This window comes from Motacilla alba, chromosome 3 (assembly GCF_015832195.1).
Source record: "Motacilla alba alba isolate MOTALB_02 chromosome 3, Motacilla_alba_V1.0_pri, whole genome shotgun sequence".
NCBI lineage: Eukaryota > Metazoa > Chordata > Aves > Passeriformes > Motacillidae > Motacilla > Motacilla alba.
Genome location: NC_052018.1, coordinates 84,262,204 through 84,289,921, shown reverse-complemented (window position 1 = coordinate 84,289,921; position 27,718 = coordinate 84,262,204). Strand labels below are relative to the sequence as shown.

Genomic DNA, 27,718 nt, shown 5'->3' with positions numbered 1-27,718 from the left:
ATCTGCACTAAAAGATAGTTTTCCTTACTTGGTGATTGGAGCAGGTAATTTATGCATGGAAGCTATGCTCTCTGCTGACTATTGTAATAGAAAAAGAAGTAGATTTTTCTTTTGCACGGATAATCATATATGGTAACAAATTCTATGCCCAAAATCTCTTAAAGTCTAGTCTTCTGAGAGAGTAGGTTTTATGTCTTTTCAATTATGAGATAGCAGAAGAGCAAAAGGTTACAAAATAAATGAGAAAAAGAAAAGATTACTTCTAAGATGCTTTTAGTTCTGGAACTATTCTTTAGCATGTGCCACTATGTTCAGATATACAGTTGTAGAATCTTTAGTATCAAATCCAGGTTTCATTAATCAGAGCAAAAGTATGTTTCAAATGCATGGACCTTGAAGAAAAATAGCCTATTCATATCAGGCAGCTTGTTACATTTTGTATTGTATTTGACATGCCACTTTGCAGAGTTGTCTGCTTGTTTGTGAAATTATTTTTTTTCTCTTAAAAAATATAATTTCCAGGTTGGATGAGTTAATTGAAACATTTCTCAAAGATAATGATCCTGATAGCTCTCTAGATGTTGGTGCTGACATGCGGAAGATCAAGTATTGCTTCATTCATATGAAGGTATTTTTTTTAAACAGAGATGAAAGTGCAACTGATACTCTGAAAATAACTTGGAGATATTCATTGTTGAAAAGTGTCAAAAGAAATTCAATGTAGTTGAGAGGTATTGGAAAAGGGTAAAGCAATTGAACTTTAAATAGTGTGGAGGACTCATAGAAAACTTAAATTTAGCTGGGAAAATTCAGCAGCATTTTGTGGAAACATCAGCAAGGATCCCAGCATGCAGTAAATTGTAAAAGAGCGCTGGAAGTTACTGGAATCAAGACAAGTTGTTTTTATATGGGTAGTTGTTCTCATCTGTATTTCCAGCATTACTGAGGCTTTATTTTGGACAAACTATGTTGACAGAGGTAAAAATGTAGGTTAAAACCATTATATCCATTTAACTGTTACACTAATTCTTGTGATGGTGTCGCAAAACAAGATACACTTGATAATTGTGAAATTATAGAAGATAATACTTTTCTGTATTTTGGGATATAGTTTTTCCAATATAATAGTGTACACATTCCTGATTTTAATTTATTGTCCTTAAATAATTCATTTTTAATTATATTTTTAATACTGAAAGTTCTGTGATACTAGAGAACACTGGAGTTTGTGTAGAAAGAGTAAAGTAAATTGCACCCTTGCTAATGAAGATTAAAAATTACAATTTGCTTCATACTTGATACAATGGATATAATATAGAAAGGTTTTACCTTTTTTACTATGGCTAGACTCTCTCAGAATAGAATACAGAGCTGGAGGGAAAGTAAAAGGGGTGTGGTTTTTTTTATTTCTCCTTATAGCAAATTATAAATCATCCAATGACTTCAGGTAAAAAACTGCTCTCACAAGACATGTCTGAAGAAAAAGACAGTAATGAAGAACTGGAAAAACTGAAAGGACTTCTGCAACAAAGAGACAATGAAATCAGTATCCTTTGTGGGGAAAAAGTATTATATGGGTTTGAGATGATCTTACAACCATTTTTCTTTGTGTGAGAGAGGCTGTACTGTGTTAAAGGAAATACTCAATTCCTTTACTCAAGCTTTTATGTGACAGGACTTCTGCTTTGCACCTGCTTCTCTTTCCTTTTTTACCAAAATCAAAACCCTGGATCCAAGCACCACTTAGCTTTAGAATGGTCCATCCAATAACCAAATAAAGTGGATCATTCTCCTCAAGCAAATTAAACTACTTTTTAGAGGGGGAAACTGACGCTATATAAAGACCAATCTATTACCTTACAAAGAATAGAATTTCCTGTATGTATTATTTTTAGCCAAATGAAGTGTTGCTTTGGGGACTACTGGGCAATTTGCCCTTAGAACAAATATAAAACTTGTACTTTTTACATTTAAATTTAAATCTTTTTGCACATAAAAGTGCTAAACTTCTCAGACGTGCTTTGTCCATTTCACTGCCTCACAGGAAACATGAGTAGCTGCACTGCAGCACGATGGGTGGGAGGTATTTTTAGCAGGTTGGCAGACTTGTGGGCAAACCACAGCCACTGTAGCCCCAGCTTTGTGGCTACTCAGTGGGGAAAGTTTGTAATACAGCAGAGAAATGAAAATATGGGGTTGTTGAATGTAAAGGTAAAAGGGGTTTTCTCACTGTTATTAATAAAGAGCAAACTCAGTTGCATTCTTTGTGCTCAACAATTCCAGCTCGGTTTTATATGTCAAATGAGAATGGCATTTTTCAATGGGGTGTAGCATGTTACCTGTCTGAACTGAGGTGGCAGGAAAGCATCCCCATTTCTGCTCTTTCACAAATGGTAAGATTGTTGTTTTCCAGGATGCAGTTTCATATAGTTTTAGCTAAAACACTAACTCATTTCTTTCAAAAAATTCTTCAGGTTATTTTAATGTAAATTTTAATATCTGAATTCCCAAAAACATTTCTTCCTGAAATGAATTACTTCATTAGTATGAGGAAAAAAAGCAAACAGTCTCTATCAAATGCACTTGTGCTCAACAGATTCATACAGCTTGGCTCACAGAAGTTAAAGGAGGAAACTTGTGCAAATCCATGTAAGAGTTAAATAAAAAGAATATAGGAAGACTTTGAAGACAAGGCTGATTTAGGGAGTCTGCAGTAGCTAAGTGACAGTGCATCATCACTAGAACATTAATAACATGTCTAATGTGATGAAGTGGTGGGAAGTATGGAAACTGTTGAATAAACGATGAGTTCCCTCTTGCCTACAGTAGCTAGAAGCTATCATAAAAACTGAATTGGAAAGTGTTTTATTATTATTACCCAGTCTAGTTAATAATATTCCCTAAAGACTCCTTAGAATTTTTGCTGTTCATTAAGAAGATTAATTAGGATTAACAAGAGTAGCATATTAAAAAAGCATATCACAGGGACTTCAGTGTTGCTGATTGAATGCATGCAGGATTTCCATTATATGTCCTCCGTAAGCTGTTAGGCAAAATGTATTTATATCTAATATACTTCCAGTAAATTCACAGTGTTATTGCAAGAAATTTCCTAAAGACTTTTTCTGAATTTTAGTGAACCTTTTGTGAAAAGCTTACAGATGGGATAAATTTGCAAGGCTACCTGTAAATTAAGAGGTTTTTTCCTTTTGTTTACAAGTTTTTTTTTTATTACAGAATATAAAAAATAATAAGGACTACCACAATGGCAATAAGATCCTATTTGTCTGTAAATGCTTTTATCAGGAGTTGATTAAATGGGATCAGCCATTGTGGTCGATCTGTGACTTTGTTATTGTTTTAGTAAGAACTAATCTGCTGTTTGGAAAAACTGAGGTGGATGAAAATACTTGCAAAGAATATGTCAAACTTTATTTTTACATTCACACATACGCTTCCATAATGTGAATTGTTTCAATTTGAAAAAAAAAAAAGGCTTATGGACAAACAATGATGATAGTTGCTTAAAAAAAAAATCCTTAATATATTTTGCAGATATTCTGGTAACCATGCTGAAAAAAGAAAAAAAGAAAGCACAAGATACTCTTTCCCAGCTTAATGCCACCTCTGCTGGATATACAGTCTTGGAGCAGTCTCCGTCTATGAGCTTGGAAGAAAGTCAGAGTCCACCTAGATGTTCTAGTCTGAAAGAGGAAAAAGTTGTCAGCTCTTCCATTCCCAGACTACCTTTTCTTTCCAGAGCAACGGGTTAGTGTAATTAATTAAGTGAACAGTTATTGGATCATTCCAATATGATTTACAGTATATCCTTCAAATGTGAACCAAAACAAGGAAGCTTTATTTTCAGTACTATTCATATTTTGCTAATTCTATATCTACAAATGCAGGGGTTTAAATTTAAAGTCCTCTAAGATGATGGCTTTTACAAACTTATGTAAATATTCTGTTGAACAGCCCTATGGAGCCATAGTATAAATTTGTTGCAGGCCCTTGATTCTTTCAGTAAATTAACAGAAAATAATGCAGGTTTGATCATAATTCATTAAGAAACATAAGGAAATAATATTTTCCCCTGGAAGATCCATTTCAATTTATACATATAAATCATAGTACATGATTTACATTTGCGTTTAAATCATTGTAGGATCAACTCAAACAATTGAAATAATATTGACCAGTTAGCATGGATTGCATAGGCAGGGCAGTTTTTATAGTGGTTATTTGAAATGGGTTAAGTGTGGATCATTGCAATTTTCTTTTCCTTACATCATTTGAGCTAGTTATTTATGAAAATAGGTAACAATATTCTTGCGAGTTTTTAATTTCAAAATCCACATAAAGTACTTCCAATAACTGTAGGTCAATTTTTTCTTGCATGGTTTCAAGTTTTCTTCATTTTCTCATTGAATTGTTCAAATAAAAAAAATTTTGGTGTCAGGTTCTATGTTTTTATTAGTAATGAACATACCTCATCCTAGATTATCACATGTGACTATTACATATTCATGATTTATATTTCTGTAAGCTTTTTATGCATTTTGGCTAGCTGAAAGAAGATTTTTCAATGTGAAACTCAGACATGTCAGCTGGCAAGCAGAAACTTAGATTTTGCTAGAGTACTAGTGGGAATGGAGTTCTTAACCCATGTAAGTTTGCCAATTATCCTCTAAAATTGCATTGTAATTGAACTAGTCAGTTTTCACACTTGTTGTTTTGTTTCAGTTGCTCAGCTACTGAGGAATTCCCTTTGCCTTCTACTGTTTGTATTCACCATCCTTCTTCTCATTTTAAAGTCCAATTTATTGGACTTGGTGTCACAATAGTATAAACTAAATATAGTCATGTCCTTATAACACAAAGCTTTTCATTACCTCAGAAATATGCCAGCAAATAATACCTGTATTTTATCAACAAATTGCTAGTATAATTACGTATTTTTTACACTGGCACTTCTTCAATCTTTTAAAAAACCCTCATAAGCATTAGCAAATTCTTAGTATTGATCAGTACATTCCCTTTTTACAAACATTGTGTAGGTATGTTCATGTGAGTTTTCTTTGAATGTAAAGTAGGAAGTTTGAGCATGTCAGCTCAAACTGACTGGATTGTAGAACCTTATCGCCTTATCTGCGCTGGCAAGGTCAGGTTGGATGGGACCTTGAGCAGCCTGGTCTAGTGCAAGATGTCCCTCCTCTGGGCTGGGGGGTTGGAACTTGATCATCATTGAGGTGCCTTGCAGTCCAAACAATTTTATTGTTCTTTGCTAAGTTTGGATGAGGCATCATTCTCACTCAAGCACTAAGCCTCATTTTACATCTATTGAAAGCCTGAAATTGATGTTCATCACTGTTAAATTATCTATCCATTTCAAAATCCATCTGAGCTGTGTGTGTATATATGTATATATATGCTATTTTGTCTATAGGCTTTAAGAATACACTAAAGATTGTGAAAGGGCATGGGCCTGGGCCAGGGTCAAACTCCCAGGTAGAAGCTTTTGTGTAGTATTAAAGCTATTCTTCATCATTTAAACACTTTGCATCTTTTACATTGTTTATGAAGATTTCAATTTACAGCACAAAGGCTATATGGCATGTTAACTATTTGAACAATTTAGTTTGGGGGTTTTTTAATTTATTCTGAACTCTCAAACCTGCTATCAGCCTGATTTTTTGCAATATTACATCACATTTCTAGTGTCTCTAATGTGTTTTCCATTTTCCTATCTCATTTCCTTATCCTGAAAATTAAATTAGGAAATCAAAAGAAAGTATTGGAAAAAATACTTAGTTTAAGAAAATAGTTGTTGGAACGTCTATCTAATAATTTGTTAAAAAAATATTTAGAACTGTTCATTTATTTTGCAGTTGATTTATTGTGTAGCTTTACATTTGCTTGCCCCAGAAACAGATCTTTGCCATTCTGTGATAGAATAATATTCTTACCATTTTTTCCCATATGATCTAGGACCATATCGACATTGAAAGATATGTGTAACCGGGTTTCTTGTCTATCCTATCCAGACACTCTTAAAGTAGGAGAAAGGCAGTAATACTATTTCACTGCTGAGCTTGATGTAATAATCTGTGATAACAGGAAATTTATCTTGATCTCATCACACCAGTAAAACAATTCCTGGTCCAAATTTGTCCCTCAGCAGGCTGACTTTGAAGGTAAATGAGTAGTGACTCCTACAATGGTTAATGTTTTACAGGTACAGCTGTAATTTATCTCTTTTTAAGTCCATCCTGCACTGAATGTGCATGGTCTTCTCAGAAGAAATAGAATGAACATAAAAAATCTTCCAAGGTTTGACATATGGTAATATTTACCTTCCTGTACCTTCTGCCTTTTCCCCCCATGTGTATTCCTGAAATGGTAAACAGAAGCTTTTAATGGCAGTACAGACTCGAGGATTAACAAGGCTTAGCACCCAGGTTTGACTTCCATGTAGGGTTTTGGACATCATTATATAATATTATCAGCTGATAATACTAAGTTTTAAAGAGTTTATTCCATAGAATCATGGAATTGTTTGGGTTATGTAAGGATCCTTAAGAATCATCTAGTTTCAAACCCCCTGCCATGGCCAGGAATGCCACTCACTAGACCAGGTTGCTCAGGGCTCCATCCAAGCTGGCCTTGAGCACTTCCAGGGATGGGGCATCCACAAGCTCTCTGGGCAACCTGTTCCAGTGCCTCACCACCTTCTGAATAAAGAATCTGTTCCTAACATGTATTCTAAACACACTGTCTTTCAGTTTAAAACCATTGCCCTTTACCCTGTCACTACCTGTCCATATAAAAAGTCCCTCTCCCTCCTTTTTATAAGCCCCTTTACGTAATGGAAGGACACAATGAGATCTCCCTGGATCCTTCTCTTCTCCATGCTGAGCAACCATAGCTCTCTTTGCCTATGTCTGATTTAATGTTGAAAGGTACTTTTTCTGAACATGTATATCTTTAGCTGCTTGTTTGAATATCATATTTGAAATAATGTCACTAGTAAAATATTGTTGAACATGAGGTTTGATGCCACTGGAGATCTAACTAAGAACAGCTGAAATTGGACATGTGGATCATTGTTGTTTTGTATTGTGCTTTTTTCAGTTTGTGTCAGAGTCTGTATTAGGATGTTCTTCTTGTCAGCCAAAGCAGAGGAATATGCAAATGCAGTGTCCTAGTAATGCCCTAGATTTCTGTGCTGGTTTTGGGTCACATAGGATTGAATTCTACATTAATTAAAAATTATACCAGTTTACATGCTGTCAGATTTCTTTTTCTGGGATCCTAGAAGACTTCTTTTGGGAAGAAGTGGATGGCAGGCAGGCTGCCTGGAAGCAGTGGAAGGCTGCCTGCTGCTGTCATTTTGTCAAGTCAGATGGCATAAGACAGTGAACAGACCAGAACTTGTTATCTTAGTGCAAGTGTTACACCATAAAAGGAGATAACTTCCTTTTTAATATCCATCCTCCATCACAGAGAGCTCTAAATTATAATCCATAACTACATGAGGGAGAGTAAGCAAAATAGTTTGACATAGTAGCCACTGTTATTATTGCATCATAATATCTTTCCTGAATCTGAAACAGACATAACTGGCTATGAATTTTAATAATGTTTTAGATTAACATACTAGAAAATGCAAAGATAAGTTATTGGCATAATACCCTGAGCATAACAAATGCTTCAGCAATTTTGCTTTTAATTTAATCATTGAGTTCACCATAAAGTATCTACTGCAGCTTTAATTGTTTTAATAATTTATATCTTCTAGCCATATAATTGTAGAACATATAATCCTTCTTAGGAGTTGAGTAAATAATAAATTAGTAGTTTTAGGATAAATCAGAGAATGAATGAGTCTAGTAAAACAAGAAAAAAATCAGACTTCGTGAGACAGTAGAGTGATAAATACTGTGTGGTATTTTACTTTTATTGCATTATATCACTTCTTCTGTACAGAGGAGTCTTATTTTGGAATCATTCTGATTTTAATGACTGCCTGCCGCTTTCCTCTTAGGATAATTATGTAAGCATAAAAGATGTATGATATAATTTTTTCTCCTGCTAGATTTGTTTTTCTCCTGAAATATAAACAGTTTGGTTACCAGAAAACAGTGTGACTATTGTGACATTCAAGGAATACAGAAAATCTTAGTAAGAGGTTCAAACTCTTGTATATGCTGATGGATTTGAGAGTGATTATTTTGCTCTCACAAAAGATTTTGTTAGGATAATGTTTTGACCAGTTTGAGCCGTTTCTTTTTTTTTTTTTTCATTGAGAAGTCGTGAAGTTTTTTGAGTGTTTTGTGAAGAATTTACCTCCTGTGTATCCCATTAATGATTTAAGATCACTTTTTGCTTGACACCATAAGGACACCTATATAAAGAAGTGTTCCTGCTGAAGGGCTGACAAGCTGGCTTAGAAATGTAAGATGAGAGATGGTTTCTGTAAACAGATGATGCTTATGAAGATGATGCTTTCATGATAGCATGAAAGTACTGATGATAACACACATACTGCTCATTATTAAATGCTAAGTATTTTTGTCTTGTGTTAAGACATTTCAAAATATTTATCTTGTCTATTTTATATATTTATTTAATAATTTGGGGACAATGCTTCCTTCTATGGTTGAAAATCTTTCTATTGTCTGAAAACAGAAAGTTCCCTAATGCAAAGGACTGACTGAGGTTTTCAATCAGTGGTTTTCCAGTTATGTATTTCAGTTCAGAGAAAAGGCAGGTCTCAAACATTCAGAAAAATTATATGCTTAGCAAACCCATATGTTTCTTGGAGCATTTTCTGTGTCCAGTAGTGCTTTGGGATGTCTGGGGGCAGAGTCTTGGCGCTGTGCTCGTGACAGATCTTTTGTTAACAAACACATGTAGTCATTTTATTGCTATGTGGCCAATAAAAGAGCTTACTGGTGCATTTAGAGCACTGCTCAGAATTACTGTTGATCTTTCTCATTAGTCAGAAAAGAAAGTATGTTCTGTGTTTTCTGCTAAAGGTCCTGGAAAGAGTATATATCCCATTTGCTCTCCAGCTTCTACCAGCTCCTAGTAAGATGCAGTACATGTTTCATTGCTGCTGTTAAATCTTTGTAACAACTATTTAAAACAAGATGCAATGTTTTGCTAATTTCTTAAGCATTAAATATTTTCTGTAGTGCAGAGTGATCATAGTGTAGAGTGCATTATTGCCAAGTTTAAGGACCAAGTAGGAAGTGTCAGACTTCACTGCTAATTTAGTTGTTTTTAAAAGTCTTCAAAATAAATTCAGCAAATATTAACAGTCAGCATAAGCTTTTGAACAATTTTATTGAACTTTACTTCTGATATGCTTAACAAAGTTATTTTCTGGTATTTCAAGTTACTGCATAAAACGTATATTGCTAAGACTCCAATTTATGTCATAATTATGAATGGCTGTCTATCATTAGTGAGATGTTTATAGCATGTAGCTGTGAAAAGTTTTTACTCTGTCATGTGCTGCTAGACATTTTGGTATCTCTGTTGTCTTTAAGTTCACAGTTTTATTCCCTTTTTTAATCTTGTGACGTGAACAAAAAGTAAAAATTAAAACCCAAAGTAATTTCTAAAACAGAATTACCCTCCTTAAATGTACACTGACTGCAATAAATACCAAGCAGACTAACTCTCTGAATTTATAGAAAACTCAACTAGCTTCTGGGGCTTGCTCTTTTGTTTGTTTGGGTTTCTTTTTTCAAGATCTATTCTTCTTGTACTGCTTCCAAGAGCTTTATTTTGTTGGATTTCACTGGGAGTCCACTATGACTTTTGCTTGAGTGAGAACTTTGATCTCACTGAGGTTAGTAAACAGCAAAAAAAGAACTGTGTTAAGAAGTTTGATACTCCAGAAACATCTCTGTAAGGAGCAACAGATGACTATTCCTTGTGAAAAAGAAATATAATTACATGTTATAGGATTTAAAGGGAACTCCTGCAATTGATAGTCAGTGATAAAACCCTGCGTGTTACAATTTTCATCATCTTAACTAAGTGTTTATAGATATGAATATAGGGTTATTTTTACGAGATGAAGCCCAGATTTTCCTCTTTGGGGCTCGGTTCCCATTTGCAACTTCAAAGGCACATTTTGTAATTTGTAAGGATTTAATGAGAGTGAGGAGAAGATCATAGCAGTACTTTCACTAATTTTTCAGACACACTGAACCTTACGTATATATTGAAAATGTTGTTATGTAAAACAACTTGCTTCTTTCATCAACAGCTTTTTCTTTCTTCACATTTATTTGGTTTTACAAAACATTTCTGTTTTTTCTAAGATTCTCATCATGTTGTTTTTTCCACTTCTTAAGTGGGAATCTCTTCTGATGTAGAACGTATGTTTGGAAGCTTGTTAAAGATGCTTTTGGCAGTTTTTACTGCCTTCCTCTTGAGTCTGTTTAGATGGGAAAACTTTCCAGTATTTTTATACTAGTTTACTGTTCTCTTATCCAGATTAGTCTGCTAAATGTAACCTAGTGTTCCTTGGAAGTTCTCTGCTATTTCAAATGTTTTTGGCTTTCTGTTTCATCAGCCGTATTTTGGCTGTCTAAAAATACTATAGGATCCTTCAAACTAACTCCTTAAAGATGTTTTGGGGTTTTTTTTTGGTGGCTGAAGCTCTTCAATTATTGATATTTTAGAGGTAAAATATGCTTCCGAAAGTTTCTGCGTGCCTGAAGGGTGATCAAATTCCTTTATATATTGACTGTCAGGTTTGGCAAATACCTCTTTAAAACTTCTTCCGTGTTGTTGTTGTTATGAACACCAGTCACGAGAGACTACAGTGCCTTTTAACAGAGCCACTACATGCACATTATGTATGCATATGGGTAATCCAAATACTAGAAAGTTCTTCTGTTAGCTTAAACTCTAGATATTTCTGTACAGATATTACTAATTCTGCTAAATATTATAATAGTCTAGGTTTCTGTCTCTCTTTTATTTGTGAATTTAACCTAAATTTTTTTTCATTCTGTTCCTGGCAGAAACAAATGTTTTCTTGAGACTCCAGTCTCAGCAACTGAGAATATAAAACCAAAGTAGGAATTAGTGGAAATATCCCACAAATCCCTGCCTTTTTCCCTGATATTTGTACAATTAAGCAGGTTAAGTTTCATACAAATGTTTCAGGCCAATTTCATGCTTCTGTTCCTGTACAAATTTTTCATTGAAGCTTTGTATGCCTTTTTGCCTCAGTGACAATTGGCTCTTAGGTTTTGGATGCTTTTGTTGAAAAAATCATTGCACAGTTCACTTACCCCAATGTATCATCTTTTTTTCTCTTACACTTTTAACTCTGAAATATCAATTTAGTAATTGTGCCTTTGCTTCATTAATTTTCAGCCCTGCTATAAGTTCAGAAGGATACTTTCAAAAGAATGACATTATGTTCACAGGTTATATTTTATGTTTATTATATATTGTATCTTTAGGTTAATTTGAGAAAAATTAGACCTTTATAGACATCTGTGTGGAAGAAAAGAGTAACCACATAAATGGAAATAAGCTAACAACTAGAGATGGACTGATACTTGGTTTTCCACACTTATACAGTAAGTTTGGTAGATTTTACTTCTAGGTCAGGTAAAATCTCTTACTGATTTTCATTGCAGGGCTGGTCTTACAAATCTTTGACTGAGGTGCTCTGCTGTAACCATCTATCAAGCTACATTGAAAACAGTCTTTGATCTTTTTGTTCATAGAGTCAGGTAGCAGCTGGTCCAAGACTTAAGGTAATTTTGGCATTTGAAATGATCGCACAGAGTTATACAAAGAGCTGAAGTTGTTCTTTGTAAACCTGTGCTTATCAAAGATCCTTCACATGCAGGTAATTATGTCATTTTCCTGTAGCAGAAGTTATGTGACTGAAGAAATTATTTAACATTTGTAAGCATTTAGCAGTAATTCCAGCTCTTCTTAAAATCACTTGTATCTGACTTGAATGCAGTGAATGGTGCAGTTGGGCATGACAAAAGTCTAACTATTTTTGTGTTCTATTACAGCGTGCTCATGTTTAATCTTCTCTCCCTTAATAGTTTCTCTGTTTTCCATTCTTGCTGGTAATATTCTTCCTAGAGGTGAGTAATTTGGTGATGATTGAGCAAAACATTTCCTGAAAGATTTTGTTGTTGTTGCTGTTGTTAATGATACTATGTTAAATACTTGCACAAATAGCCCTGTCATACTGTGAGCCCCTTCCTGATTTTCAGCATACTTTTACTAAACCCTCATACAAATAGAATTAAATTTAATCTTTTACTGTTTCCTAATCATCATACTCATGTCCCAGAATTTCCTATAACCAGTATTATCAGTCTTTAATCTGTTTTAACTGTAATTATCTCAAGCCTTTTTATTTTGGTCACCTCACGGCCCTTGAGCAGCTGCTGCATGGTCATGTCACTTAACTTGCTTACGGTTACTATCTTAGCTAATGTAATGTTTATTGTAACCCTTTAATTCCTTAAAATAAAGATCATCTCATAAACAGCATGCTGAAATTCAGCTCTAGGCAAAACTAATATAGACATGTAATCCTAAAAATCTGGTGCTTTTAATATCAGATGCTGTGTTTGAAGGCTTCTGCAGTTTATTTTATTATGCATATTATAATGTCACTATTGCCTTCTGCTGCCATTTTAGGCTTTCTGCTACCTAGGTATAAAAGCCTTTGAGAACATCAGTTTATTATGCTAGAAGTCACAATAAACTTTCCCAAAAATCTAATTGGAGAGATTAACTTCTTTAATATTTATTATGTATTTGAAGCACAAGTCTTATGAGGAGCATGAGGGATCTGAGATTGTTTAGCCTGGAGAAAAGGAGGTTCAGGGTGGACCTTATTGCTCTCTACAACTACTTGAAAATAGGTTGTAATGAGGTGAGGGTCAACCTATTCTCCCAGGTGAAAAGTGACAGGATAAGAGGAAATGGCCTCAAGTTGTGCCAGCAGAGGTTTAGTTTGGATATTAGGAAAAAATTTTACTCATAAAGGGTTGTTGAGCATAGGAATAGGCTGGCTAGGTGGAGTATCCATCCCTGGAAGAGTTCAAAAAAAAATGTGGATACAGCAGATGGATATGGTTTTGTGGTGAACATGGTGGTGGTGCTTGGTTGACTGTTGGACATAGAGATCATGATCTTGGACTCAGATAACCTTAGAGATCTTTTCCAGCCTTAGCAATTCTATATATCTATGATTTACACTCTATTTTAGGAAGACACTGGCAGGTTTTTTTCGTAGTCCTCAACAGGAATCAAACCAGTTTCTCCATATGTATATCCCAATAATATAGGTAATACAAAGAGAACATGTTCCTGTGTCACTGCCAGAATAGACAGCAGCACCACCTCCTGGGTGTAAAAGTGCTGGAAATACCTGCATCTCTTCCAAAGCCAGATAATTCACAGGAAGGGTAAAAACCCAGAATAAACTGCTGATTGATAACTTGTGGTTCAGTTTGGTTTTTTTCTTGATATCTGTTACTTAGGTGTTTAGATTAAGTGCAAAAGCACAAGATGTATTATTTCTTCCTGTTTTAACTTGCTATCATAATTCTCTATCTGTATGTAGCCAATTCCCTTCTGGTTTCTGATGTGTCATAGCATATTTAAATGATAAGTATTTAGACATTCATAGCTCAGCCTTTTACATGATTGTTTTCTGAGCACAACAACTTGGCCTGATGATCGTAACATCCACATGGCTGAACGAGAATAATTTAAGGTAAATAATCTCCAACTCTTGTGGGGAATCCCGAGTTTGGGCACATAGCCTGTAAAGCTAAGTTAATCAGAAAAAGGATAAGTGCTTAGAAAAATAGGTCCAAGGCAGTCATGAAGTTCATTGTATCATTGCATGACCAAGCAGGATTTATAGTTAGGGCATCTGTAAACAACTAATGGTGTTGATCTCTGTAGGCATGTTGTTAGTTCCCTATGATATCAGCTGGAGCTAATCATATATCAAACACTCATGTAATGTTTTGATACTCTGTGAATTAGAACTTTAATCTATTTATCCTTACAGTTTGAAGAAGCACGGTTAAGTCCAGAGAATTTCTTTCCCATGTCTAACTTCCCTTGTAAATTGTTGCATGTTGCTATCATGTGTTGCTCTTAGGTATGACTTTGAGTGATTTATTGGTAAATAAAATTGGATATAAAAATTAAGGTATTTTTCAAAGTTAAAGAAGAAAAAAAGCTCTGATAGGGATTTCTGAACTTTAAGATTGCCTGGAATAGTTATATTTTGGAATGTTGCCTGTTTGATTTTGATTAAAAATTTTGACAAATGCGTCTTTGAGACTGGGATATTAACATATCCACTTCAATCCACAAAATTATTGTGGAGCATTATGGGAAAATGGGAAGAACTACTCAGAATATACATCACCATTCTTGAAGAGAAAGTTTACTTGGGGTTTGTAATACAACTTTGTGGTATTTTAGACTCCAATAAATAGGTGTTTTAATTTGTGAATGACAAGCCCTGAATTAATAGAGCTTTTTCCAAATAAATGATTTTGCTACACCCTTCCATACATTTGTTGCCCTAGGTTTGATTCCTGCAGTGTACTCTGCATAGAGCTACAAATTTAAACTGGTTTGAAATTTAATTTGGTATAAAAAGTATCTGCTTGTCTGTTAAACAGAAATTATCTCTGCATATATGTAATGGCACAGCTCTACAATATTTCTCAAATTAAGCCTTTGGCCTAAAAATGTCAGTCATTTGGGACCTGCCTTTTTAAGAAACCCTGCTAGAAGTTGCATCTGTTACAAAAGGGAAGATCTGTGGTCAGGCTATTGTTTCAGAAATGTCTTCGCTGTTGGCATTCTCATGAGGTGCCCCAGAGTTTTCTTGTTTTGCACACTTAAAAGTCGGATTTTCTCCAAGTTTTTAAAAAGAAGGAATAGATTGAAGGGTGCCAACCATGAGAGAAGATGTACATTTTATATTCCTATGGCTGAACTTGTTAACTGTAGCTCTTAATATTAATAATTGAATTTATATTTAGGGGAAGAAAGCTTGAGTAAATTGAGTCATGTCTTGAACTTTTTGAGTAAAATAACTTTAATGCTGGTTTGAAAATTTCTATGATAATGTCTAAAACTGTGGAGGGGTACTCAAAAAAAAGGAGAAAATTGAAAAGACGATTGGTCTTTTATTCTGTCTTACACTCTGTTTCTGAACTTTTTTTATTCAAATGTCAGGAATCTTTTTGATCTGTTTAATGGAATAAATTAAGAGACCATGTGCTGGTTACAAATAGCAAATGTGTTTCTGAATACTACTTTTGTCTTTCTTGTGAAAATACTGTGGCTGCCAGGAAACTGTAGTAGGAGTAGACAGTGGAAGCAATTGATATTACAGTAGTTATTGTACCTCACACTTGTCAGTCTGAACTCTGGGAGGAGAAAATTTATTTGGAAGGGATAAAAAAGAATGGGCAGGTATGGATTGGCGTTCTCTTTTATAAATAGGGTAGAAAGGAGCAAAAATATTTGTGGCTTAGGATGTGTTCCTAATGAAGCTGTGAATGAGATCAGAAATGAGAGAGACTGTAGATTTAAGAGAAGGAAGAGCGAAGTTACTAGGAAATGAAAAGTGAACCCAAGAGAGTTATTGAATGGAAAATGGGCAGAGAGATAAGATAGTAATAGGTGTTTTGAAATTACACATGCATTAAAATAGAAACAATAGTTGGGAAGTGGCTGCTTGTCATCCTTAATTTACCTGTAGCACCCAAAAAGAACTTAAGGTTCAAAGACAGAGACCTCAGAGGAGTCACAGTTTAAATTTAACAGAGCTTCCTTACATTAGTAGTGCTGTAGGAAGAAGAGGTACAGTTTTAAACTGATGCATTTTTAATTGTGATCCCTTTGGTAAATTTGTTAGTCTTTAAGATGAAGAAGATTGGTCTGGAGTGAAAGCAGCCAGATTAATACCAGATTTTTTTTTCTTTACTGATACTTTTAAACACTTGGTTTGGAAAAAAACTGTGTTGTTACAGTCCAAGATCTAATTTTGTCATAATAGACATTATGCAGGGCAAGGTCTGGTGAAACACCTGTTAACAAAGTCCAAAAAAATATGATTCAGTCATTGACAGCATGTTCAGCTCATCTGATGAGCATCATGTATTTCATGATTTCCTGTTGCAGCAGCCCAAGTGTTTGTTATAGAGGCTTTCTCATTAAAATTTCCTTTTTTATCTGCCTCTGAATGAGGCATTAAGAGTGTCAATGCCAAGAATAACAATGACTATGTTATGTCATGTTCCAATGGATGGTTTCTCTGCAGGCTTTTCATAAGTGACTCTTTACAGTGCATTCACATGTGAGGCTGTACAGGGAGAGGGGAGAAAAAAAAAACAAATGGAAAAAATGCAATAGTGTCAGGTCATGCATGGATGAAGTAGTCAGTGCATTTTTTGTTTGGAACCTGTTTGATACTATTTTTCCTGAGAAATGTAAAAATGAATTTATTATTACTGGACTGTAATGCTTTGAGTGGTTAAATATGTACTACTGGTGTACAGTTCTGGGGCTAAGTTGAGGTTTTGTGTGGCTGAATGGAATGCCCAGCTTGGTTGGATTGAAAAATGTCATAAGACTTTTTTTTCCCCCAAACATTTCTGCCAAGTGCGTACAGGAAGTGGCTTTGGCAGTTGTATCCAAACAAGTAACTTCATCTCCTGGAATCTGCCTTTTGCAAAATGTGGACTTTAGGAAAGAAAGTGTAAAGAGGGATGTGAAGTGGTAGAGGAAAGCTCACCCTTAAAAGTCTCTAAGAAGAAGGCACAAATTATCAAACTCCATTTTTTCTAGATATAGTCACAAGAGTTTTATATAATTTCTTTTTTTGAAATTGATAGTTTATTTATATAGTAAAAATAATATTAAAAATCTGTTGACCATAACTGCACATAATCAGGTAAACCATTATGTTTATTAGAGTCCACTTAACCATGGTCTATTTTATGTCTGTTTAGTGTTTACTAGCAAGGCAAAGTAGTTGTGATAGAAGAGAGCATGTTGTATGACCACTCATGAGAAAAGGACCTATTAGCAGCCTGAGGTTTAGTCAAACTTCTGCTTATTGTCACTTAAAAATATAAATAAATAAAAAGAGAGTAGATGTTTCAGGTATAATTTTCAGATGTAAAGGACGCATGAGTTGATGTAATATTAAACATATTCTGCTAAAAATATGAACATGTTATCTGACAGGTCAGATGCTATTTTTGCATGCTACTGCAAATTCATCTTTTTCTAGTCTAACTTGCTGGATTTGAACCACACTGGTTTTTTCCTCTTTTTTTTTTTTTTTTTTTTTTTTTTTTTTGTTGTTGTTGTTGTTGTTTTTGTGGGGTTTTTTGTTTGGTTTTGGGTTTTGTTTGTTTGGGGTCTTTTTGGTTTTTGGTTTTTTGTGGGTTTTTTTGGGTTTTGGGTTTTTGGATTTTTTTTTTTACTGACTCTCTTAAAGTTACTAACCTTAATATTTCAGTAATAGTGCCTGCACTCTAATGTATTGCAGGATAGCTGCCAATAATATAAGCACAGCCTTCATCTTCCTAAACCCTTAATCTCAGGGTCAATTCATTGGTATTTTTCAGATGTTTGAAAAGCAGTACTCAGAAGCTGTTTTGCATCAAATAATTTTTTAAGGTTTGTTGCTAATGAGGGGCTATTTCAGAATTGCTAAGAGGGAAAAAAACATTGAGAAATGTAGTAGCAATGAGTTATACTGTGATGCATCAGATAAGAACCTTGGATAAAATTTTAAAATTTCCATTTTCTTATAAATAATATTGCAAAATCCTAAATTTCAGGCAGCAAAGTAAATACTTAGAAAAAAAAATCTTAATTTCAGAAAAAAGCTGCAAATTTCACAGATAATCAAGAAATCAGAATATATATTTTTAGTAATAGATGTAGTTACTTACTACAGAATGACAATATATAAAACAACTTTGTATAATCATTGTTCTATGGTTATGTCTTTATCCAGTCATTAAAGATTCTGCTAGTAGATGAAGAGACAGGAAAAAATGCTTTGGAAGCAGTTCAGAACAATAATTAAAACATAAGTAAAGATAAGCAAACATGTAAACCTCTCCCAAGTGGCACAGGCTGTTCTTGCTATGTCATAAAGAGCAGCTGCTGTACATTTTTGGTGAGTGAAAGCTTTACTTTTCCCTTTTCATGTTTAGCTCTTTTTAAAATTTTATTCTTCATGCAATCATCTATTTTTTTTGTTTTGTAATGTTCACTTTTTTATTGCTTAAGCAAACAAGCTTCAGACAGTTGTTGTTAGCAGTTGTGCCCATTGACTACTTGTGCCACTCTTATTATTCCAAAAGAAATGAAATTTCTTTGTAAGAATAATGTACAAGCTCCTGTTAACATTTGCCTTTGTATGTTTCTGATTTTTCACTGAATGCTAGTGATAAAGTGAATTGTCTAACGGAGGTTGTTAGTTGGCTTATTCTTGTTGTTTGTCATAAAACAACTCAGTTTTCCTCTGCAGTATAGAGGCAATACATTGCATTGAATAAGATCCTAGACTGAGATGCAGGGCATCTGGTTTTTATTTCAATCCTTATTATTTACTAAGTTCGTGAACTTACACAAGTGACCTCATCTCTCTGAATCACTTTCTTCAACTGTGAAATAAATTAAGAGTGGCTTATCTTCCTTGATCACTTTGAGATTTCATGTTCAAAGGCCATCTGTAAGAGCAAAACCTTATTTTTCTAACACTGAGGAGCAGTTGAAATTATTTGTGAAAGTAAGACAGTGAACTGGATGCAGAAACCATTATAAAATCTTGGAAGTCTTGACTCTTCATTTTTAGTGAGCATAACTATTCAACTCAGTTCTTGAAATTATTTCTTTTCATTGATAGCTTATTTGTTTGGGAAGTTTTGCTGAAACTTTAGACTGTCCTGGCTACTTAAAATTCTGTACAAGCATGGGCAAACATATGGTATGTTTGATATTTATTATAAATTCTGAGAGTAAGCTACATGCAAAGCTGTCTCTACTTGCTCAATAAAAGAGAGAAAAGCACTCAGAGTGGGCTGAGAAAATTGTGTTAAAATTATTGAATATTTTATTATGAATCTTTTCTTCTGCAATACCTCTCCACTTTGATCAGCACTCTTTATTTATGCCATTTACATCCAGCTATAATTCTGGGAAGAAATAATTCTAAATATTTCAGAAATTTCCTTTAATCTTTAAGTGTACCCAGAGAGAGTGACATCAGTTTGAATAATGACCAGTGGTTGGAAACAGAAGAATGTCATAGCTTTGTATCAGAACTGTTAAAACAACTTTACATTAGGAAATACTAGAAGAAAAAGAGTTCCAGGAATACATCCTTTGGACTTTCAGCAGGTTTATTTAATTAACTAAAGCCTGATACAAGAGCTCATGGCTCTGATACAGCACATTTAATATTGTAGTAAGCTTGAATGACAAGGAATGTCCATAATTTATTGTCCCCTTTTGATCTTCAGGAAAACAAGTGGTTTAAAGCCATCAAATAAACATAGTGTACTTGGCTTTCAGGAAGAATTATGCTATTTTTCTAGTGATAGTCACTTATTTCAACAGATTTTCAAGGGGCAAAGCTGCTTTTAATTCTGTGTCCTGACATAAGCAGATTTAGAGCTGCAGAGGTTATTGGTTCAAATATTGTCTTGTGATCCTTTGTTGCAAGTTAATGATATAGTTGGATACAAATTTTGGTTAAAAAGGAATTGAAAGAAGTTTCTTTTCACAGTGGGAATTGTGCCAGTATGAAATGGAATTTGATTCAATACTTTATATTACATTATGGGGTTTTTCATTTAGTTTTGTTTTTTGGTAAGAGAAGTTCCCTCAAATAACTTCCAAGACCATTGAATTTTCACCAGAAAAACTCTGTGGTATCATGAGCCAGAGAGACAACAGGGCATTCTTGCCTCTGTGACCAATCAATTTTGCCTTTACTATCTCTAGTACAAGAATGTCATCACTTTTGATTAAAATAAGAGTTTTATGAATCACAGAAATAAAAGTCAATAATTATAATTCAGAAGAACCCAGATTAGTTTATTTTTAATTATGATTGTTCTCAATTATAATACAATAGATGTTAGGCATCACAACAAAATTTTCATTTTTTTATTTACTGTGGAGTCTATAGGCAGAATAAATAAAGCTGACAATAAATTAGTGGGAGCAGTTCTCTGAAGAGAACATATTTAGGTTATATCAAATGCATTGCATGTTATTATGCAATTGTATGCATGTTGTATAAAAGAAAAATAATTTGTATTTTGAATAATGAAGACATCCTTCTAATTTTGGGGATGAGGGGGAATTTCACTTGTTTATTCTCAGGAGCAAGAAAGGCTTTATGTCACTCTGCTTATCCATATGTTTATTGTGTACATATGTTGGCTGTCTCTTCAATTTTCGTGAATGTACTTGGGGGAAAAATATCTGCACCTGGTTGTTTACAGGATCAGGAATTTAGCTTCTAAATTAATTTGCTTTCCATTATCACTGTGAGGATGGAAAAAATGTGTAATCATGTAGTGCAAATTTGCACCTAATAGTAAGGGATTTGGAATCACTATAATTTTTCAAAGGCTCATGGAATTTATATATTTCTATAAATAGACACCCACCAATAAGACAAAAAGACAAAAAATGGTCAAGAAATTGCTTAAGATGCATGAATAGATTTCTGAAAGAAATATTTTGTGAATTATTATAAGCAAGTAGATGTTGCCAAATTGTAGGTTTATTGTACCACACTCCAGTATCACATCTGACTTTTATATTGTGGGGAATGGTTTCTTTACATGAAGACAATGAATTATTATTTTGCTGAATGTGGTTATTTGTTGTTATGGAAACAGGACTTATTTTTAATGGGATAGGCCACATTATCCCACAACTGCAGGGCAAAAAGGCACTTCCTGCCTTTCAGGACAATTTAAGATGGAAGCTTCATCCAAAATTTGAATTAATTTTAGCATGATGAGGTTTCAGAGATTGAATTTGGAGTTAATATGTGTGCTTCTGTTTCAAAACTATATTTGTAAACCCTGACCCGGTTATTTCTAATGTTTACTCTGAAGACACAAAAGAACATGAATGGCACAGATCTTTTGATCAACTTAGTGGCAGTTATGAGGTCTTAGCTGTCTCTGGCTATTCATTCTCCCTTTGTTATGATATAAATTCATTCTCCACAGCAGACCTGCCCTCGATGAAGGTATCTTAATCCCACGCAATATGGTGGGATTTCACCTTGAAAGTATGGGAGAGTAGGAATTAATTGTCCAGTAATTTTACTGTGCTCATAGTTTTATAACTCTAAGCTCAAAACAGAAGTTTCTTTTCATTAAGTAATTCTTTATTAAAATGCATTAAGATATATTTAACAAAATAAAAATTCACTCCAACTTTTTACTGCAGCAATACCTTAAATATTGTTCATGGCCTGTGTGATCCCCCTTACTATAGCAAGCCTGAGACTGTCAGAGGGAGAACTAATTTTTAATGGATATGTTCCTTCTCCATTCACCTTTATATTCCTTCTTGGTTCTGTATTTAGACACAAAAGGTGTTCTTCATTCATCATCCTAGAGTGCATGTACATACTCCGAAGATGAATGTGCAAAGAGGAAGCACTCCAGGTGAAGCCCTGGATTGAAAGGAAGAGGCTTTGAGATCTGGCTGCAAAGGGATAGACATACAATGTAGTAAAGAATAATCCTTTTTTAGCTATTTGAAGATTGCAGAACTGGCAGTGGGGAACTCTCACATTCAGTCTTATTAATTCAAAATCTAGACATATTTATATATTTGAGTGGCTATTTTCACAATAACGGTGGACATTAAGAATTGTATTTCAGGTGATAGTGATAGTAGTAGTTGGAGAATTTAACATTCCTGATTTTAATTACACTTTCAATTTAAAATAGAGAGATTTTAAGCATGGCTTCTAGATCAGATGGGTTATTCGAATCCTGTGGGTTGGGTTTTTTAAAATGTTTTTAAGTCTTCCATGAGGAGTGCCTGTGCCAAGAGGAATAAACAGGCATATTTGTTTGAATTCCAGAAATATTTCTGTAGTATTAATGAAATTTGTCAAGCTTTTTTTATTCCTTCAAGCCATCTAAACTAAAGACACTTATTACCACTTACTACTTTTAGTCTTGATATAAGAAGTGAGGTTATTGCTTTTTACATTTTGTCTTACACAAGAAGTCCCAGATTTACCACATGCAAGGTATTAGAGGCTTTTAGCTGATACATAGGATTGGGTAGTGCAATACTAAGTTTCACTGACCCTGGGAACACTTTGGCTAACTTCCTTCCATCTTCCTTCACTCAAATGTGCCTTTAGGTGGTGTTTCTTTTGAGCTGCACTGAAATAGCAAGTTACACATTATGAGTATTCACTTAAGTATACATCCCCTCTAAGAAAAAATACATCCGCATACCTAACCTTCTGCAGTTGCTTTGTGGTTTTACAATGACAATTTTTAACCTCCTTTGTGGTGAAGTTGCCAGAGCAGAACTTCTGTCATACCTAAAGTATCTGAAGAGGGAGACCAGTGGATGCAATCAGAGGACAGGAACTCTGTTGTCACATTAGGAACTTAGAAGCATGAAAGCAGATACTCAGTTGCAACAATTAATGACTTATCGATTTATAATCAGAAAAAAGGGTCGCCTCACAAGGGCCTAACTGTCCAGCTGAGTTTGTTGTCAGTTATATGTTTGTTGATAAAAGCAGTATTTCTTTTCAGTATACATGAATTTTTCTCTGCAATGGTTGATATATTAGTAGAGTGTGAATGCATTTTTATTTAAATGAAACTTTTCAATGTTGTCTGTAAGCTACTAAGTAAAGAAAATCATAGATTTATCTTAGAATTTCTTAAGCTTGAGCTGTATTAGAAGAATAGCAAAAGAAACATTTTGTTTTGAATGGAGTTTTTCTCAGCCTTCATACAGAGTTTCCACTGGTCTCTGGGACCTGGGATAACAGAAGGCTGGTGGTGCTAGTAATGACTGAAGTGAAGAAGGCATTCAGAAGCACTGTCTTTTCCATGTCCTTAGTAACTAGGTTCCCCCACCTCATTCAGCAGGGGACCCACATTTTCCCTGGCCTTCCTTTTGTCACCTGTGTATATATAGAAATTCTCCTTGTTGTCTTTAAGCCATTTCTTTACATATTACACTTTGTGTAGCCCAGTACAAGAAAGGAACAGTTAAACAGCATAACACCAGTACATATAGGGTGATAAGGTAGTGTTAGGTCACAGATTGGACTTTGTGATCTCAAAGGTCTTTTCCAACCTGGCTGATTCTGTGATTCTACATACTTACTGAACAGCTCAAATAAAATCAATGTGGATATCCAGAGGCACTGGAAACAGCCAATGGTTTCAGTCTTGGCAGAAAAAATATTTTTGATAAAAATGAAGGGAAGCTATCTCATTCTTTACTTTTCTCTACAGAATGAATATGCTAGGGATGGAAATTAAACTTTCATTTTAACAGTTTTCAGTTGCATTTTGAAAGGTCTTGCTGTAGATGCAATTTGATATCCTAAAAATTTGAGCAGCTGTTCATATGCATTTTTGTAACAAGGACAGCTACTGCTTTTCCATTTTGATTAATTAATCAATACTTCCATAGAGGTAGGATTATCTTTTTGCTAATGACTATAGCTCAAACCCATGTGAACTTCAGTAAATTTAGTATTATATATTATGAATGTTAAGTCAATATTTATATTCCTGCTCATGGAATCTGAAGGTTTTATTCTTAGAATATTGAAGGTGAATACTACTGAATGATGTGTTTCATAATTTTGTCCATGAACAAAATTGTGATGTGGATGCTATTTGTCATAATTGTCAGAAAAAATGGATTTAAATTCTTAGCTATTTGTTTTACTTTATCCCAGTTTTGGGATAATTAAAATGAATAAGTATATGATAAGTAAAGTGAATAGTAGGATTTTGGTAAAACTAACTGAAATATATCTCTAATTTACAGTTTTAATAAAATATTTTGATGAATGCCTCTGCTCAAAATGTTTTATTAAAAATGTAAATTACAGCTTTACTTAAACATGCTCAGCCTTGTAGACTGTGTTAACACAGATTCAGAAAGGAAGTGCACTTACATCATGGGCTTTGCAAAACTGGTTTTGAAAAAGAATGTATATGGCATTCAGAATAGTTTTTCTTTTTTCTACAGTCTACAAAGATTTAATGTTTCCCTTACAATTCAATCCTTCAAGATAGATTTCTTTTTTTCCCTTCCAAAATGAAATGCAGTCAAAAGAGTTCTTAAAAGCAGTAATAAACCTTTAACGGCTGAGGAAAATCTAAAATAATGGGAAGTTTTACCAAAAGATAGCTAGGAGTTTTGTAAAAAACCAGTATGATAAAATCTGAAAAGCAGAAGTGAAAGTTCAGGAGAAAAATTAGCCAGTTTGATTTTTCAGGCCCCATTGCTATGTCCTCCTTTTCTGCTTTGTCTGCTATTTCAAAACCACTATAGATAAAAAAATGGAATACATGAATGTGGCTGGACTGGCAACTGGACTTCTGGCTGGCTGGACTTCTCTCTTTCTACATTCACTAATCTTTACTTTGTGTTATTAAAATGCACTCTTTGTGTAACACAAGAGGCACAATGTCCTTAATTCCAAACCAAATTCAACAACTTTTGTCAGGGTAGGAACATGCAAGTTTGTTTAGGAACATGCAAGTTACACAAGTGTTCTCTAAATGTCTGCTGATTTATGGGCACAGGACTCCGATTTTAACTCTGCTGGACTTCAGGAGCTTGTCATGTGCCTAGAAGACCTCAGTTGTGAGATTAGTTGAAATTACAGAAGGCTCTATTTTGTATGTGTACTTAAAGTACAGTTAGTATGCATTGATACAGTCTGTAATGTAGCAGTTACAGGATTCCCTGAGAGAGGGATAAAATGCTTCTTCAGTAGGTGAGTGCTTGAAATTTATTGTGGTCATTGCTGAGGTATAGCATGCCTAATGCTATATTGTCATGCTGTTGTTTTTTCGAGTCTGGACATTGGTACCTAACAGTGTTCATTCTCAGAGATGAGCCCCAATAAAGCTTCAATAGGGCAATCATCAAATTTCATTTTTTTACAGATCAATTTTACTAATTTCTTAATTGCTGATGTTCAGCTTGTAAAAGATCTAGGTGACGGAAGGGGTAAAGCTGTTCATCTTGAATATAAACAGATAGTAAATTTTAAAATTAGATCATTTAGATTGCTGCCTGGCAAAAGAAATAGCTTACCAGGAAGTTTATCTCATGGTTTCTTCTCTGAGCTCTCTACCCCACCTACCTTCAGTGCTGGTGTTCCTGCTGGGAGAGGAAAAAAAAATATTAATTTCTCATAAAGTGGCCCCTGCACTCCTGCAGTTTATAGCATGAAATATTAAAAGAAAAAAATAGCCCCAAGATGGTACTAATTAATGGTGTACTCACTATAGAGGATTTTTTTTCTTTTCTACCTAAGATGTAGTATATATAGGCTTCTACTTCAGAAAACCTCAGTATCTTAATAAAGAAAAAAGCTAAAATGTAATATGAAATTAAAAGTACAGTAAGTTTCCAAAACCAGATTGATGTTTATAACAAGTTCTTTTCCCTCTCCTAAAGTGTTCTGAAAATGAAATATGCCTCTTTTGTGGTTTATGGTGTTACTGGCAAGCCTGGTGGTAGAAATTATTCTCCAGACACCAAAAATACATGCAGATGTCCACAGATGTCCCCAACAAAAAAACTTCACTTGCTTTTGGTCCAAGCTGTCATGATTCCACTGATGTAGGTTGTCATTTTGTAGAGCTCTTAAAATATTCTTGTCCACCACTCAGTGTAATTCTTCTAAAATTGAGATATATATATTGAAAAGGAGAATTTACATACCATATCTATCACTCAAAACAATTTAAAACATGTAAATTGAGCAAATATTGAGATTATTCTATTTTTTTATAAATATGTTGGTCTGGTTGAAAAAGGTAGAAAAGTTTCTGAGCCTAAAAGCCTTTTTTCAGGTCTAAAACAGAAGTGGCAAATGTTGCTGCTACAGCATGTCAAGTATATGAAGCATGTAAAAACTAATTTAATTGCTATTACTCAATCTTAATTGAAAAATCCTCATCTTAAGTTCTAAAGTGGTCTAAATTTGATTTTAAATCAACTTTGAGTTTACACAAATGCATAAATATAGGCGCTTTCTTGTATTTAGTAAAACTTTTACAACTGCATCAACCATTGAAGGGAACAGATTTAGATTCCTAAAAACAAGGGAAATGCATGGTTTCTTTGTAATATCTGGTGTTTGATGTAAACTGCACAATGCAGTATGACATATATATCCAGTTTTATGAGGCGTTATCTGAAATGTGTGAATCTGTCATATGCAGAAATAAATCTTATTTATTTAGAAGTAGCAGTATCATTGGGTGGGTCTCCCAAAGTTCTTGTGGGTTTGACTTCATATTTTCCTTTGCATCCACCCACGGAGATTCTGCCAAGCCTACCATGCTTCATTTCATGCTTTCCCTTTGTACCTACTAATTAAGGACTTTCAATGTGTGTGTGTATATACAATCAAATATGATCTCACTGGCAGCTTTAAAGAAGTAAATGATTGCAAATAGCAGATTAATATTTTTTTCTTTTGAAGCATACAGGGCGTCATACATGAAATGCAAAATATTTCTCCAATAATATTTGTCTCAAAACATGACTATTTTATTCCCCACTGCTGAGATCTGCAAGCATTTTGGTTCTGCCAAATAGCCTCAAACTGCTTTCTTGTTTCTATGCTCCAGCTTTGGCATTGATAATACTGGTGCCCACTGGCTTTTTGAAGAGAATAAACTAATGTAACTAGGCAGCAGAAAAGTAGGCATGCTGTAAATCATCAATGCTAGCGCATATATTCTAGAGTATCTTGATTCCATGCCATGTAATCAGAGAAATTATAGTAAAAATTATATCTGAGAAATATAACAAATTGTATCTGAGAAATCTGTAAGAAATAAAAACATAATCAGACCAAAATGATCCTGTTAACTGAGTCTGACATCTAGGAAAATATGTGCTCTGTCAGGTGGAGGTCATGACCAAATTTAACAGTTAACAGTTTTCTTTTATCCTGCAATTCTCTCTAAAATTGTGCTTTGCAACATTTGACAGGGAGGCAAAGCTGTATACTAATTTTCCAGAAGAGGAAAATGAGGGAGCAATATTTCAATAGTTTCAGTCTTTACACATAGATATCACTCCAAGATTCAACCTGATGTCAGACTTACCACATTTCAGTAAGGAGCCTAAAACCACATTTCTGACTTTCATTAGACATTAGAGGTCAAGTGGCTTTTGTTGTAAAAGTAGAGGTGTTAAAACATACATGCACTGCCACTTGAGATTTCTTAAAATAATGAAACTGAAGAAATTCAATGTGATTAAACTCAGCTATCGTGTCCCATTTAGAGTTTTGTTGTTGTTCTGTGGTCTTAGACAATCTTAAAATAGTCAATTTAATCTTCTTTAAAATAAGGTTATACTTCATTTAACC

At 34.2% G+C, this 27,718-nt stretch overlaps 1 protein-coding gene across 6 annotated transcripts in view; it reads left to right on the top strand.

Moving 5' to 3' along the window:
• The window catches only part of KIF6 (kinesin family member 6), a 154,855-nt gene that overhangs the window by 60,794 nt on the left and 66,343 nt on the right, over positions 1–27,718 (top strand). For all 6 annotated transcript variants that reach the window (XM_038132387.1, XM_038132383.1, XM_038132385.1 and 3 more), the window contains 3 exons: positions 523–628; positions 1,420–1,546; positions 3,556–3,768. In XM_038132387.1, coding sequence (XP_037988315.1) covers positions 523–628; positions 1,420–1,546; positions 3,556–3,768 — 446 coding nt within the window. The remainder of the gene's footprint in view (positions 1–522; positions 629–1,419; positions 1,547–3,555; positions 3,769–27,718) is intronic.